Genomic DNA, 15174 nt, shown 5'->3' with positions numbered 1-15174 from the left:
AAAGACTGCATCAGAAGTGAGGATCAAGACACAAAGACAGCCAGAAATAACATGAAAATGCGGGAGAAGCATGCTATTGAGAGAGAGAGAGAGAGAGAGAGAGAGAGAAAGAAAGAGAGAGATGTTACAGAAAAAGAAGAAGGTGTGGGGGAAGATGAGAATGGGAGCCTACCATTATGACAGAGAAAAAGAAATGGCTTAAAAGAAAACTGCAGAGAGGAAAGCAACAACGAGAGCAGAAGCTTAAGGGGAATACAATTCTGTTCTCTAAGAAACTGCCATGAGGAGGTAAGAGTTGCTCTAACTGCCTGGGATAAAGTAGCTTTCTGCAGTGAGTACTGTATAAAAACAACAGGACCAGCATAGGCAGCTTCAGTGGTGACTTCCTTAGCACGACCGGAAGAAGGGGACAGCTGGCACTTACATGTAGGTAATTAAGCAAGAGGGAAACCTTCCCAAAAATAACTGAGCAAACACCCCTCAAGTCACTTAAAGGGGGGAATAAGAGATGTGAATAATATGCAGAGATATCCAGGCAGGCAATCTCAGTGGATCCAATAACCATATGACTGTTCTGCCCTTTACTTTTTCTAGGAGGAAACCAAGATCCCTTTTTTGTACTGGTGATACTGATAACCTTGCCTTCTACCCAGAAAGAGGCCAAGCCAAATTTTGAGCTCTGAAGACCAATTCTTCCCATCTCCTCCTAAAGGAGTGGGGAATTATTCCTGTTACCAAAAGGTTTCGGTGCCACTCCTGCTCTTGGCTTTCCTATTTCAATTCCCCAAGGAATGGGCAGCAAAAGGATACTTTTTGCCCTACCTTCAGAAAGACAAAGGAAAACAAGTTTTGACTGAGGGAGCTCATAAGCTGCAGGTTAAAGGCTTTCTAGAAGGAGAAGGCAGAAGAAAGGAAGGTGTGGAGTGTTTGTGGAGGGCTGAAAAATGATACAATACTGAAATGACATGGGACATCTTTCACGCACCGTTTAGAGCATTTAGGATTGCTGTGTGCATGTCCTGACTTTTCATGTGCTTTGTAGCTCAAGCACATTTGAGTCCAGAACTTCCAGGCAGCTGCCCAGCACACACATGGGAAGGATAGCAGTTTCAGGGTAGGCTAGGTTTCCTAAGCAGGTACTCACTACAGGGGCAGCCAATTCATTGCAAATGTGCTACAGAATGCAACGTTGCTCACAAATTGGACAGGCTTGGCATCTATGTCTGGAGACTGAAGGCAAATATATGAAATCACCAGAGTCAGCCTGAACATAGTTTTCAGACAGAAAGACAGAAAATGGCCAGAGTCAATGGGCACACAGTAGCCACAGGGCTCATGCCAGCTAGAAGGCTAAGATAAAGATTTCTACCAGCAAGCTTCCACATCTCCATTCTTTTATATGCTCAGCCACTCCCTTGCAGCATCAAAAGATACAAGATGTAAGAATCAACAGTAAAACTGAGTAACACAGCGTTCTGTTGTAAAAGGCAACCACTCTGCACAACTCTTTCAAAGGAGCAGAAAAGCATTCTGCCCCTCAATACTTCCTTCCTCCCCTAGCATACAAGGACAAGAACCGTATCCTTTGGAAATCAGTGCATGGGCTGAGATACAAGCCACACAGTGGGACCATCAAGAACAAGCTCGCAATAGGACATATATGTGCTATATGATCAAATTCACTGAAACAAGATTGACTGGCATCTCCATGCTATCCTGTGAACAAACCAGCAACTTTTTTAGGGGGAGCTACCCCAAACCCTCTTGTCCCCAAGAAGTCCCCAGTTAAAAGGAACTATTCAAGCGGCAGCTCCATCTCACCACCACACTCTTCTGCTTCCCTGCTTACATGACAAAACGGAAAAGCAATGGTGCTTATTGTGTAAAACATTTTCCCTCCAGGGATCTCAGAATGAATCTCAAAAACAAAGTGAGGTCTCCCACTGCATAGATCACCTCTGTTACATAGAGTATCACCCTTCTAATCCATGTAGCTCAGCTAAAAATAACATGGATGTTCTCACTTGGACCCAAAATATGATTTTTTTTTTTTAATATTGTGACAAAACTGATTTGGATAATTAACAAACGGCCACAGAACTCCAATCTGGAATGATTCAAGCACCACACAAACTTTACTTTTACGTTCAGAGCATTAACAACATGCACTTTGCTTTTTACCTGTGATTTCCACTTTCATATTTTCTTCCTTTATTACAGATTCTTCCATGTCTGATCCTTGCATGGAAGGAGATGCTCCTACACCATGTTGAGACACGGGTACAGTTTCCAAAGACTCCTCCGGTCTGTCCTGCTTCTTTTTTAATTCCTTTTTCTGGCCTTCATTACCATCACGTCGTGACTTCAAGAAAGCAACTAAACTGGAATCTGCAAGTATTGACAAAGAGACAGACAGAGAAGTGACAGGAAATCTCAAAATACTTCATACGCCCAGCTCCTGCTATTTATGTTTTAGCCTTTACACTCCCATTCCACATACCCTCTCTTCTGTGCCAGCTGTCACTTCTTTTCCAACTGAGGCGCTTAACTACTTTCTGACCTCTTGATCACATAAGCTGGGGACAATTGACTGGTGAAATGACACCACAGAAAGAGCTTATAAAAGTCTTTCAAGGTAAAGCAATGACAAAAGTTCTATTTATTCTTCTGACTTACAAATGGAAATAGAATTGTTTCTTTCCCCTCACTGCTACTGGAAAGGTACATCCATAGCAGACTATTCATCATGGTGAGAATTCTGGTCGGTGATTTATAGGCTGAACCCAGGTCTGACAGTCTGCCTACCCTGCCTGCAGATTGCTCAGTGGCATCAATCCGAAGGCTACAAGAATACACAGAAAGGCATCACAAAAAGAATTACCTACTCTGGTGAACTGCACCAGAGCCGCAGTCTATGGTCTAGATATTAACTTAGGAGGGGGAGATTTCTTGTCCCTTCTGAACTGACTCCCCATCCAGAAAGATAATTATGGTCTGACAACATCCAGGAAACATAAGTGGCCATTCATTTTGGAGGAGAAGGGAAATATTTGGAAGGTTGTGGTATTTGGAGGACAGACAATATTCCTGCGACTCTAAAATAGGACAGTGTCAGAACATCATAATCTTACTTTCAGATCTACCACAGATATCCCACATTTTTTCTGGCAAAGCACATTTTCTCTTTGCATTCTCTATCTAGAAGACAGTGTTTATGCCAGAGATGAACAGGAAGAGCCTGTGCATTGTGTTTAAAGTCTACAGAGATCCCATCATAAACCATGTCAGAGATGTGAAAAATAACAATTAGAATATAACAACTACATTGGTTATTTATTCTTTGGAGGACAAAGGACACAAATTTTTCTCTGTACCTGAAAGAAGTCACTCCAAGAGGAAATGATATCCATGTCTCTGAAATAGTTTAAAGAGGGTGCATGGATCTAACCCACACTAGTAATTGCTGCACACTCTCCTTACAGGCAAACAGAAGAACCAGCAGTGAGGTTAAGATAAATAATATCACCTGAAAGCTAAATCCACAAGGGACTTATGCATCTGAAATGCCATTCGTGCCTGAATTTGATGCTAGAGTACCTGAAATTATGAGAATTTCAAAATTGCTTGTCTGCCACCTAAATCTGTTATTGCCTGCTTTTCTTGAGTATGCAAAATCACTGAAACTGATGCCAGGAAGCTTTACATGTCCCTAGAACAGGCAGAGTCCTATCAAACATATTACACCCAATGTTCTCCTCCATCCTGTCTTCAGCCCTCACTGACAGGCATTCCCAAAGCGCTATGTAGACAGGAGTCCAAACTAGAGACTGAACCCCAACTAGAATGCCTGCACCCAACAGGCAGAGAATTAGGACACTTACTGAAGCAGTGTAAGACGAGTTTTAAGATTTTCATCCTGTCCAATACAGATTTGAACTGAAATCTCCCATAAGCCATATTTCCCCTGAAAACTGACAGTTTTCTGGCAGTCTGGAACAAGTACTGGCAGTATTGACAGTTCTGGCCCAAGTTTTAGGTACTTTGTAAGGAAAGACATGAGGACTCTCTCACACTTCAGCATTGCTGTGGCCATCTTAAGGATAGCTTTGTTTTTTTTATCTGATCCAATGAATTACATCTTAGGATGACAATATATGCACATGTAACCAGGTATCGTGGGCAAAGTAAGCGACTGCATGGACGATCTTATCCCACAGCAAAGGGGAGACAAGACTTGGTCTTAGACTAAGCCCTCTCTCACTGAGGCTTAAGCTGTATCAAATTTCTTCACACTTAATTCATAGTCTCAAGCTACTGACATGATAAAGAAAATGGAAGATCTTAATATGCAATGTATGGGGATCCCAAGCTCTCATSTTTGACCTATGAATTTGGTGAGACTTCAGAGCACCTACACGTTCAGCTTTAAAACTTCCATGCCTCTAGGAGGATTCATCCCAGGAAGCACATACCCAACTGAGCCAGAAGCCTCTCCTGCTCCTGCAGGATCTCTTCCTGGGACATGGACTGCAGCTTCTCCAGGTTCTCCTTGTGAATAGCCTGAACTTCCTGCTCACTCTTTTCGCTTCCAAGACCCTCTCCCGTTATAACACAAGGCTGCCGAGAGGTCAAGAAGTCAACAGTTTTATCTAGAAGACCCAGCAATGAAAGTGGTTAGTGATTTAAGTGCCTACAGCCTTACCAACTCTTCTGGATTTTGTCATCATCAGGACTGAGCAACTTCATTTTCTCACTGAGTTAAAATAGGGGTAAAGAAGTTTAGTTTAGCTTGAAATAAAATTAAAATATTTGGGCTTTCATCCCATGCCACAACAAAACACCATTTTCAAAACGCCATTGTTTCTGTAGGTGTATGTGGGGTGGGGGGAAAGGTATTTTGTTTCTTTAAAGCAAAGCAATAGAAAGAAAGGGTAAACTTAAGCATAATTCACAACAGATGGGTCAGGGCATTCTTCTGGTTAGCGAAAGCTAGATTCTTTCTCTGCCATGGAGACCTGAACCCACATCTTTTATGTCAGCTGAACCATGACCTAGTAAATATCTGCTGAGCCAGAGAATGAAAATTATTCTGTAATCCCATTTCTGTTGTGATACAGGATCCATTCTCTACTCTATAAAATATTCAGATATTTCAGAAGCCACAGCTTAAAATGCACACCAATGAACAGAAAGCATCAGGAGCTAACAGATAAGTTCTGCTACACAGGCATGTTTGCCTCTAAATGTCCTGCATTCACCTYTAAGAGCTGAACATATTAAGGTTCAGGTTCCAGCAGGGGGCATTTTTACTACCCTGAGCAAAAACATGTCTCCTTTATCGCCTGATCTAAACCCTTTTTTAAGGGCTCATTCCATTTAACTCTAGCAGCGGGACAACACACTGCTTTTATCAAACTGAGAGTGAGACCCTCCAGCTGGCCTGTAGCTCACTGTAAAAGGACCTGACTTCACATCTTTATTATCGTTTCCACCCCCCACATAGCTCCATACAGTGACATGGAGCATCCCAAGGACCCTAGACCAGTCAATCCTGAAAAAACCAAATCTCTGTTCAAACAGCAGTGACCACGCTCATCACAACATCAATAACAACTACTGTGGGAACAACATCAGACAAGTCTTGTGTATTGAGCAGGAAGAGGTAAGGGGACACAGTGGCCTGGATTCACCAAGCTTCCCATTGCCAACAACTGAGTTGGCGGTTACCAGACAAATACTTTGTTACTATGAGAGATGGAGCTACTTCCCTTGCTTCTAGCAATCCTTCTGCAAATCCTCTGCCCCAGAAAACTGGCAGAGGAGGCCAAGCCATTTTCTGATCCATCTGGGTTTTAGAAGTGTTCTTCTCTTCCTTCAAGAGGATCACAGCTGCAGAGCTGCTGTGTTTCCCTTTGGGATATCTCAGACAAAGGTATACGTGCACTATTGTACCAGGATACACAGTAAGCAATGTCAGACAGGCAGTAATTGATCTGGAAAGTGAATTTGTGTATGCACAGCATGGGCTGCTGGGGGTTCTCTTACTGATGCTCTGACAGGGACCAGGACTGACAGAAACCTTAGACAAATGGCAAAAATCCTCAAATGCTACCTGGCCTCCATTTCAATGTGGAAAAGATGATGTCAGGGAAAAACCCAGATACATGGTGGTCTTAAGCAGATAAGACTACCCAAGACAAAAAAGCCTGGAGATGGTGGTACCAGCTGAATTGGTTTCATCTTTCCTTGTTATGTCACTGTCAGACAAATAACTGCTGGAGGCGGCACTGACTCATCAGCACTGCCTCATAGCATTCCTTACAGAGCAAAGACACAGGCTCATTGCAGAGGATGCAGTGATGGAAGATTCAGCTTTCAGCTTCTAGGTAGGAATAACAACCCATATCCCATATCCTGTGCCTTCTTCATCAGGCACAAGGAAAAGAATGCCTCTCCTAAAACTGGGGAAATCGCTGAGGAAACAAGAAAAGCTTTGCATGTGGCAACCAGAAGGGACAAGGAGGACAAGAACCTAAAGAAAAAATCCATTTGTTCCTGTGTGAAACAAAAGGAAACTAGTGAAAAAGCTGACCAAGTTTTCAGAACGCTGATTTGGGTCTCAGTTTCAAATCCCTGTCACACCACTGACATTCCAAATGATCTTGCAATCTGTAAACTGAGGACCATAGTGCTTTCCTAATTTAAAGGAGAGACACACAGAACTTACGGTGATTAAGGCCATGCAAATATGGTAGGCTGGATAAGCAGAACCTCCTCCACTTACCATCCCGGAGGCTGGGGAGGGGCGCCTCTCCTGCTGATCCCTCAGGACCCAGGGCACCCACAGTAGCTGATCCTATTTGCACATGCTCAGCAGCAGGGGGAGCTGTCGCTGCCTTTTCAGCAGCTCTTCTTGCTGCGATCTTTTGTGCAAAGATGCTTTTTCTTCCAGATCCCACTTCCACCTGTAAACAGGGAAATTGCATGTCACCACTCTCCTCTCCAGACTCCCTCGCAAACATGTCACTAACAAAAGTATAGATCTGATCCAAAAGGCATCCTCAAGTCGGACTTTCAGACATGACAAAAGAGAAATTGCTGGCAGCCACCTGCCCTTTTCTGTGCATGTGCTATTCCTTTTTAGCATATGGTTTAACACTAGGATAGCAAGACAAAAAACAAATGTTTTTGCTGCCTAAAGGAAGATGGCTAATTACAAGTGAATTCAGGCTAGGCAAATACACCTAAAGTATCACCAAATATAACAATTCCAGCTTTCCCGGTGGTTCGGAACCCTGCACAGCTGAATACTTTGCATTTCTGAGGATAAATGGGGCTGTACTGTACTCACCACATGCTTGGAAGAGGCTTCTTCAAGGTGAAGAGATTTACACAGTAAGAAATGGGCAAGTGATGCTAAAATAATCCTGACTAAATTACCGTGCTGCTTGCATAGGTGAAGGAAGGGCAAGGCTCTGAACAGCTCTTGATGCACAAGGAATCCAAAGCAGTCTAAGCAAAAAAGGACTCCTGCATGTCCCCAGTCCAGAGAAGAAGCCTGAAAGGCAGCCTGAACATTTACTAGCTGCTTTGTGCACTCCTGCATCAGGTAAACAGAACTAGTGGTTTAAAAAAAATATTACTCCTTCTTTCAAAAAAAGCTGTCCTTCAAAATAAGCTATCACCTCAAAGCAACCACAGCTATCAATCACATACCATTTCCCAGCATCTGACTCCCACTCAGTTAGTAGCTCATGCTACTACAGTAACTAGACTGATGAGAGCAGCCATGACTTCCAGATTAACAGCCTCAGAAGAAATTTTGTGTCAAAACCCAGGAAGCAAGAGATATCAGTGCAACTGCACTCAAATGTCCTTCCAGTAGGAACCAAGTACAACTTGGGTAAGCACAGACTTACTCAAACCTCATGGGCTAATTAGTACAGATTGTTCCTCAGTGAAAAACAAGACAGACAGGATCAGTTCTATTACTGATTTGATCTTCTTCACCAGAGTTAGCTGAAGGCATTGCTTTTCTTCCCAGGCTGAAAGGATTCCAACATTACTTAACTGCAGGGTAGGGACTTGCTTACTTGATGGCAGTTTGGTAGGAAAACTTTCTCTTGCAATGAGAAGGCAATGCCAGAGATATGTTGAGCCAGCTCCTGATTTCCAACATGCCAGGTTGCTTATTTAGAGCCCTACCACTCATCATGCATCAGGCTTTGTTGTGGGGAAGTTTTAATAGTTAATGAAGGTAGTGTAAAAGAGCCACCCACACTCTTACCTCACTTTTTATCTCAGAGCGGTGAAACGTCCTGGGAAATGGATCTCCAGTTGGCACTGGAATGGTCACTGCTACCGCACTTGTGTCTCGTTCCTGCAGATGAAAACTCAAACCCTATAGAAAGCACCATGATAGCCAGACAAGTTTAATACAATCTATCTAAGAGGGGACTGAAAAACTCTCAGCTCTGCAAGCCACAAGCTTTCTGTCTACATGGCTGTCAGGCTTAGAACACCTTCTGTTTATTTAGAGCCAAAGTAAGGTTATCTTCCAAAAGTCTGGACTGTCAAGCTCCACAGAGTGCCCAATGAATCAGATAAAGGAAAACCTGGGCCAGTGCAGAGCAGTGAGAACATCCCCTTCAGAGTCCAGAATGTCACCCAAATCCACACTGGAGCACATGCCTGCATGCAAACAGTGTGACCAGTAGGCAGTCTGGTCCAGAAAACAGATTCAGGTCCATGTTTAACTGACAGCAAAAATATTCCCTGAAAGCTCTTTCTTTCAAGGTGCTCCGCGACACTGGCCTACAGTGCTACAACTACTTCAACACATTGTAGAAAGAAAAAGCAGCAATAGAACCCTTCATCCTTGTCCCCTGCTCAGTTCACAGCGTTCAAAAACACCAGACCATCACATAAAAGACAGACATACAATAATTTTGCTGAAGACTGCTGTGATGTGCTGATCATGACTTTCCAGTCTTTCCTCTGGATCTTCATCCTCAAAGTGGACGCAGGCACTTCTGATCTTGGACTTTTTTGGAGGAGCTGGAGTTAGAGCTGGGGGAACATCAGGAAAATCTGGGGAGGGGAAGTAAAAAGAAAAAGAAGCAGTCAAGTTGTTCATGTGTAACTACTGTGCAATAGGTACCAGACCAAGGGCTCCCTAATGGCACCTATTACTGCTTTGATGAGAGACAAACAAGATGAAGAAGCAATAAGACAATCAGAGTCCTCTGTACCTGACTGGCACTGGATAATGGAGAGCAACACGCTCAAGAATTTTATTATTTATTCATTGGCATCAAGGTCTTTTCAAAGAGCTGCATAAGCAGGGAAGGGTACTGAGGCCTGACTGCAAGCATGAAGGGAAGAAACAAGGCTGTACAGAAACTAGATAGCGTCCTTGCAGATCATGCTCAGGCACAGAAAAGCACATTTCTACTGCTAGCTCTGACGGTGAGTGACTTGCATGACCACGAGCAAGTTAAGACCTCCTTTTCACCATATATAAACTGGTGTCATATTTCCTTACCTGTAATCAAGCATTGTAGGGTTTAAATTGTTGCTTTTAAGAAAGCACCTTAAGCTTTTGAGACTATTAAACACATGAAAGAAACATTACAGTTATTGCTGGTGGAAGAAAATAAAACTGCAGGAAGGAATCCTGATCTGCTGACTGAAAGCTGGGATTGTTAGCAGAGCTACAGCTCAGAGACATTGAAAACAGGGCCTGGATAGAGGGCAAAACAAGCACTGAGGCAGGGACAGGATAATCCAATGGCTGAAAGTCACAGCAAACATCTCTTGCATGGAGGTTGGCAAAGTACCACAGGCAAGTGATAAATGTGGAGAAAGGCTGTGTGTGTTGTAAGGGCAACTCTGTYGCATGCTGGTAAAATTGGACAAGAGCATTTTCCAACAGGGCTAAGAACAAAGAATACTGCAAGGAGGACACAAACGCAGGGCAAAAGCAACAGTGGGTTGAGACAGAATGAGGTGAAGGGGAAAAGTACTGAGGAATGAGGAATGGTGAAAGCAGTGAGGGGGCAGAGAAGCCTAGGAATTCAAAGAACCCCACACAAAGGAAATCACCATCCAGCATGACCACATCCTTGCTGTCCTGCAGTGGCAGCCTCTCAGCATCTCTGCTCCCTTCCTCCCCCTTCCTCTTGTCTGCTTTCTTCACGATCTTTACTGCAGGTGATGCTCTGGCTGCCAGGAACTGGTTTTGGAAGTGCAGCAGGTCTGCCTCGGACTCCCCAGGCTTCGGTCTCGACAACATCCTGCCTCCTTGTTCTTGCGACCTGGCCCAGAGTGCTTTCACAGGGAACCTACTGAACACATGGAAAACTAGGTACAGAACTGGATTTCCTGGGGAGACAATGGGGTCAGCAGGCGAAAGCCATTCATTTTTGTCCCACTACTGTTCCTGTACATACTGCAGCAGCCCAACTTCAGGGTCACCCCAGGACACAATTCGTTGTACCAGAGCCCTGGGCAAACCGTTTACCTTGTTCCTCATTGCCAAATAGCATGCCACCAGACAAGCCAACGCCTGGTCTACTAGCCAGTTGGGAGCAGAATGGCGTCCACCCAGCAAAAAGCCAGCCAACATGCATATCACTGCCAGAAATCCAACAACACAGCCTTAGATTTGCAAAGCCACAGACGCATCCGGTCCAGGACAACAGGCTTGACTTAMTCCGATATCAGCACCAAACAAGGAGAAGGTCAGAGGCACAGCCTCATGCAAACCTCCTCCCTCCATCGCACTGTCTTCTCAAGATCTTAGCATTAGCATCTCTATCACAATGCAAGAGCCTGTCACGTAGACATGGGCAACAYGCTCACTCAATCACTGTTTTTAATCTCCTTCGCACTCAGATCTCCCAAGTGAAAAAAGGTTTTCTTCCTTATCTAGTCCTCCTACTTTTGTTCTCTCTCACTAGCCTCTTACTGGCAAAGATTATGCTATTTCAAATAATTTTCACTGAATGCTCAAGCCAGTTCTGGGTTGAAAGTTAAGGGTGGTATTTGTAAATGTTTTTACCTCACTGCATATGAGAACCTGCTGGGGAGGTAACTATTCCACCTCCCATCTGCTGGACACGAAAATACTTGTGAATACCACTCCTCACTCCTCATTCCCAGAGCCTGGGATCAGCGAATCCTTTTCTCACAGGCAGAGAGTAAAGTGTTTGCAAATACATTTCATACTAATTGAATGACTGATCAGCATTAGTGCTGCAAACTTGACACCCTCCCACACTTGGTATTTTGAAATGTTTTGTACATATTTGATCTCTTCTACTTTTGAAAGACCATCAAGAGGACTCAATAACTATTTAATGTGAAGTCAGAAAGGGAAGCGGATACAGATTTTTAAAACTAAGATTACCCACCATATGGGTAGGCTGTACACTAGATAAAAGACAAAGCTTGGAAGTGAATCTGGCTTGATCTCAGACCAAAACAGCATTCAATCACTGTGCAGGCACAGCCACTGCCCTGAAACCAATGCTCTGTTTCTTTCTTATGTTATTCTTATCCTTTGTGTAAAATATTTGGAGAATATGAGGTAATTCTTGAGTCTATTAGCAATCTTCCTTGTGGGAAAGATGCTAATACACCCATGAATTACCTCATGCAGTATTTATGACCTACACTTGGAATATTTATACCATCTTTAGGGATCTTATTTTGATGATCATTCCAAGAGCACTAAATTAAAAAGAAATCCCAGCAGTGTCACATCGCTTTTTTTTTTTTTTAAAAAAAAACAAGGACTTAGTGTAAAACCACTTGTCACATGAAAGCTACTGAAATACTTTTTCTTGCCCCTCATTTTGTGCAAAAAAGTGGACAAAAATGCTCAGATTTAAGTGCTTTGTGTACCAAATCAAAGTGGATTTTCAGAGTTTGAGGTTTCCAGGGACTCCATTCACTTCAGCACCTTAAGACCACTGAAACAGACCTCTTCCTCTGATGCCAGGATCACAACTTAGTTGCCCAATTTCAGACATCTCAAAACACTGGGCTTAATGAAAGTCATCAGCTCTAGAGTCCCAGAGTAACAACTTCCATTTATACTAAGCCTAAGTATGGCACAGGCAGCAGCAAGGGGAACCTCCCTGTACTCTCCTAACAATAAACCCCTCTCTCAGCACACAGGGGAAGCTGCCTACCTTCTCAGCTGAGACTGTCAAGGACTTCTGTGGAACGTGACCACTAGTGAAGGGATACTTCACAGCAGGAAGGGAGGTAAGCACCCCACTACATTAATCTTGCTAGTGTCAGAGAGAGGCTTAAAACAACACAGAAACACCTGGGTTGTCATTGCAGTTCTGACTGATGTTGAAGAGAAGGCAGAAACACACCCCTGCAGCCCAGTTCCCTTCCACCCGCAAAGCAAAAAATGCAACTTTTGCAGACAGCTCCTTGTTTGTGCACTCCCATCTTAAGCATACCTACACGCTCTTTATTTATGGAGCTTTCTGCCACAACAGGGGGTCCGATAATCACACTGCAGTTGATGAGTCCCCCTTCAATATGCAGAAGCTGCACCACACACATCAGAAGCCAAGTGTTTCATGCCCTATCATCATGGTTTCAAAGCCCAGATGAGGATGGAGTTGGAGTTACCAGAGGCAAACCACTGGGTTATAAGCAAAGCATGTCACTAATCTTTCTGTAAGAAAACCCTTCAACATGTGAAAGCCCACACACTTGTCTGACTCTCTGTGTATTACTTACACCACTCAAAAAATATATAGGGCCTTGAAACTGCCTTCATTTGTCTGCAGAATTGTCATGCACAAGAAGCCAGCCACACAGTCACTGTCTAAAGAAGTCAGATGTTGTTCTAGGAACCATGTGCCCAAGGTCACCTCTCCCTCCATGTGCATATAAAGGTCACCCAAATGCAAAAAGTTATAAGATGGTAATACAGAGATGGCTATTAGTTTGGTGCACAGACATAAAAGCCTTAAATGTGCTCTTGCCATGTTCTAACTGTGTCTGGAAGCTGCATGCAACCAAGGCCTTTGACTTAGTCCTTCTGCACCCCAATGAGCTACAAATTAATTAAATATGTATGGTTACTTGCAGACAGACAGAACATAGTGAAAATAGCCTCCGGTGGACATGGAGAAAGGCACATTTAGGAAGTAAACTATCTAAGCACATTAGCACATAGCAACACTTACCTGGCCATCATTAAGCATAAGTCTTATCCACCAGTGCTCAGAGAAAACATTCAAGAAACATAACACACTACTGATCATCAGCACTGACTCTAGCATCCTATGGTCTTTTTATCTCCAAACTCGCAACTGGCTACTTAAAAGCTCAACTGCACGCCTTTGCTGTATGTACAGAGGGACCACCATCTAGCCAACATACATAACCTGCTGAGGATGTTGGCCTAGAAATGCATATACAGGATCAGAAGTGCAGAATAGTGTCATTCAGCATTCTTAGCTACTTTGCAAAATGGTAGGCCTAATATTTGCATTCTGCTCTTTCACAAAAATATTTTCTGCACTTGATAGTGTAATGACTGGCAGTCTAAAATATGTAGACTTGACAAAAAAAGGCAGCAACTTTAATCTGCTATGGAGAGAGCAGGTATCTGCAAAGATGTTCCTCCCAGAAGGAAAACCCAGGTCAAATGCTGCAAGATCATCTCCTCAGACAGGCTCCACAGCTCCTGCTGGTCATGTAATACTCCGTGGCTGTTTCCTTGACTTGCCAGACACATAACGCATGCACATAGTGCATAGCCTTAAGAAATGCTGGTGTCCCCAACTTGGCTGATCAGTCTTTGTAGAAAAGGAGCCTCTGCACAGCACAAAAATAAAGTTAAAAGCAACAAGCTGCTATTAACAAATTAAAGAAACGAATTGTCCTGAAGCAGCCACAGTGCTCACAGGCCTCATGGTGAGCTTGAAACACACAGGTAGGCTGGCATAGGCTGGCCTGGCCCGGCCGGGCCCCCTCCCTGAAGCGCCGACAGACCGTTACAACGGCCCGCACCCGCCGAGGGGGACCGTGGCAGAGAGGGGACCCGCCGCCGGTCAGCGGCTACCACACCGCTCCGGCGTGGGGGGAGCCCGCCAGGCCTGACGACACCTGCCCCCGGGCTCCTTTTAACGCCGTAACGGACCCCCCCCTTCCGGGAAGGGGCGCCCGGSGCCCCGGGGGCTCACGGCCGCTGCGGCCCCGGGCGCCCCGCTCGCCGGGGAGGCCCCGTTGCCAGGCGACGCGGGAGCGGCCCGCGCCGCCACTCACCTGCGCGCCGCCCGCTGCACCCGCTGCCAGCACTTCTGCTCTGCCCCGCGGTAGCTACTTCCGCCCGGCATATCGTAACTTCCGCCCTCCGCTCACCGGCGGCTCTCCACCGGCGCGGCGGGGCGGGGGGGGCGGTGGCGCCATTTTCCTTCCCCTCAGGGCCGGTCCCCGCCAGCGGCCGTGTCGCCCCCCTGCGACGGGGCCGCCAGCTTGCCCGCAGCGCTGCTGCTGCGGRAGGCTGCCCGGTGCTCCTGGCTTGGTGCTTGTTAGAGAGCAGTCCTGCCACTAAAGTGTTTCCCTGAATCTGCTCTTGATTTAGACTACCTAAATTTAGATTCTCCCCGGTGTTTTCCTTAGACATAAATATAGGGCACCTGCATGTGCCTGCCCGTATAGAAATATATGTAAGTGTACAATCTGTTGCATTTTATTATTAAAGGATGGTGATGTGCCTGAGACTAGACATATTTCAGGAGAACAGATACATAAAACTACATAAATATAGCTGTAATTTATTGTTCAGATCTGATTATTCATGGTTTATTCGTATATGTCAAGTAATAAAACTGGTAGGAATGCTGCCACAGCTTGCAAAAGGAATAATAGTTGCTATTCGATCTAGTGCTTAGTCACCTTTCAGTGACTTTTCAGTCACCTTTTTAACCTGGGAGATGACTTCTGTGGGCATGGTTATAGATACAGATCAAAAGGTTTAGATAAGATCAGCCCACTGTTTGACCGGGAAGGACTCATCACGAGTGCCCTAATACTGTAAGGAATATAGCACATTCTTGTCTGCTGGGTTTCATTATTCTTTTAATCCCTCCAGAAAGGTATGATATTACAGCAAAATTACAGCCAGATACAGGTTTT

The 15174-nt window shown here is 44.6% G+C and overlaps 1 protein-coding gene across 10 annotated transcripts in view; it reads right to left on the bottom strand.

Annotated features, from left to right (window-relative positions):
- Window positions 1-14346, bottom strand: part of RPAP1 (RNA polymerase II associated protein 1) — a 45846-nt gene extending 31500 nt beyond the window's left edge. For 5 of the 10 annotated variants that reach the window (XM_026091021.1, XM_026091022.1, XM_026091024.1 and 2 more), the window contains exons 1-6: window positions 10105-10346; window positions 8942-9090; window positions 8288-8380; window positions 6785-6965; window positions 4473-4649; window positions 2182-2388 (exon numbers count right to left, since the gene is read on the bottom strand). In XM_026091021.1, coding sequence (XP_025946806.1) covers window positions 2182-2388; window positions 4473-4649; window positions 6785-6965; window positions 8288-8380; window positions 8942-9090; window positions 10105-10294 — 997 coding nt within the window. In that variant the 5' untranslated portion in view covers window positions 10295-10346. Of the gene's footprint in view, window positions 1-2181; window positions 2389-4472; window positions 4650-6784; window positions 6966-8287; window positions 8381-8941; window positions 9091-10104; window positions 10347-13217; window positions 13380-14301 lie in introns of those variants that run through there. The other 5 variants (XM_026091019.1, XM_026091020.1, XM_026091017.1 and 2 more) reach the window with 5 other exon arrangements.
- Between the last annotated feature and the right edge of the window lie 828 nt (window positions 14347-15174).

Source organism: Apteryx rowi, unplaced genomic scaffold (genome assembly GCF_003343035.1).
Source record: "Apteryx rowi isolate R43461 unplaced genomic scaffold, aptRow1 scaffold_892, whole genome shotgun sequence".
NCBI classification, from domain to species: Eukaryota; Metazoa; Chordata; class Aves; order Apterygiformes; family Apterygidae; genus Apteryx; species Apteryx rowi.
The sequence above is the reverse complement of the archived record's forward strand: the minus strand, read 5'-3'. Positions and strand labels throughout refer to the sequence as shown.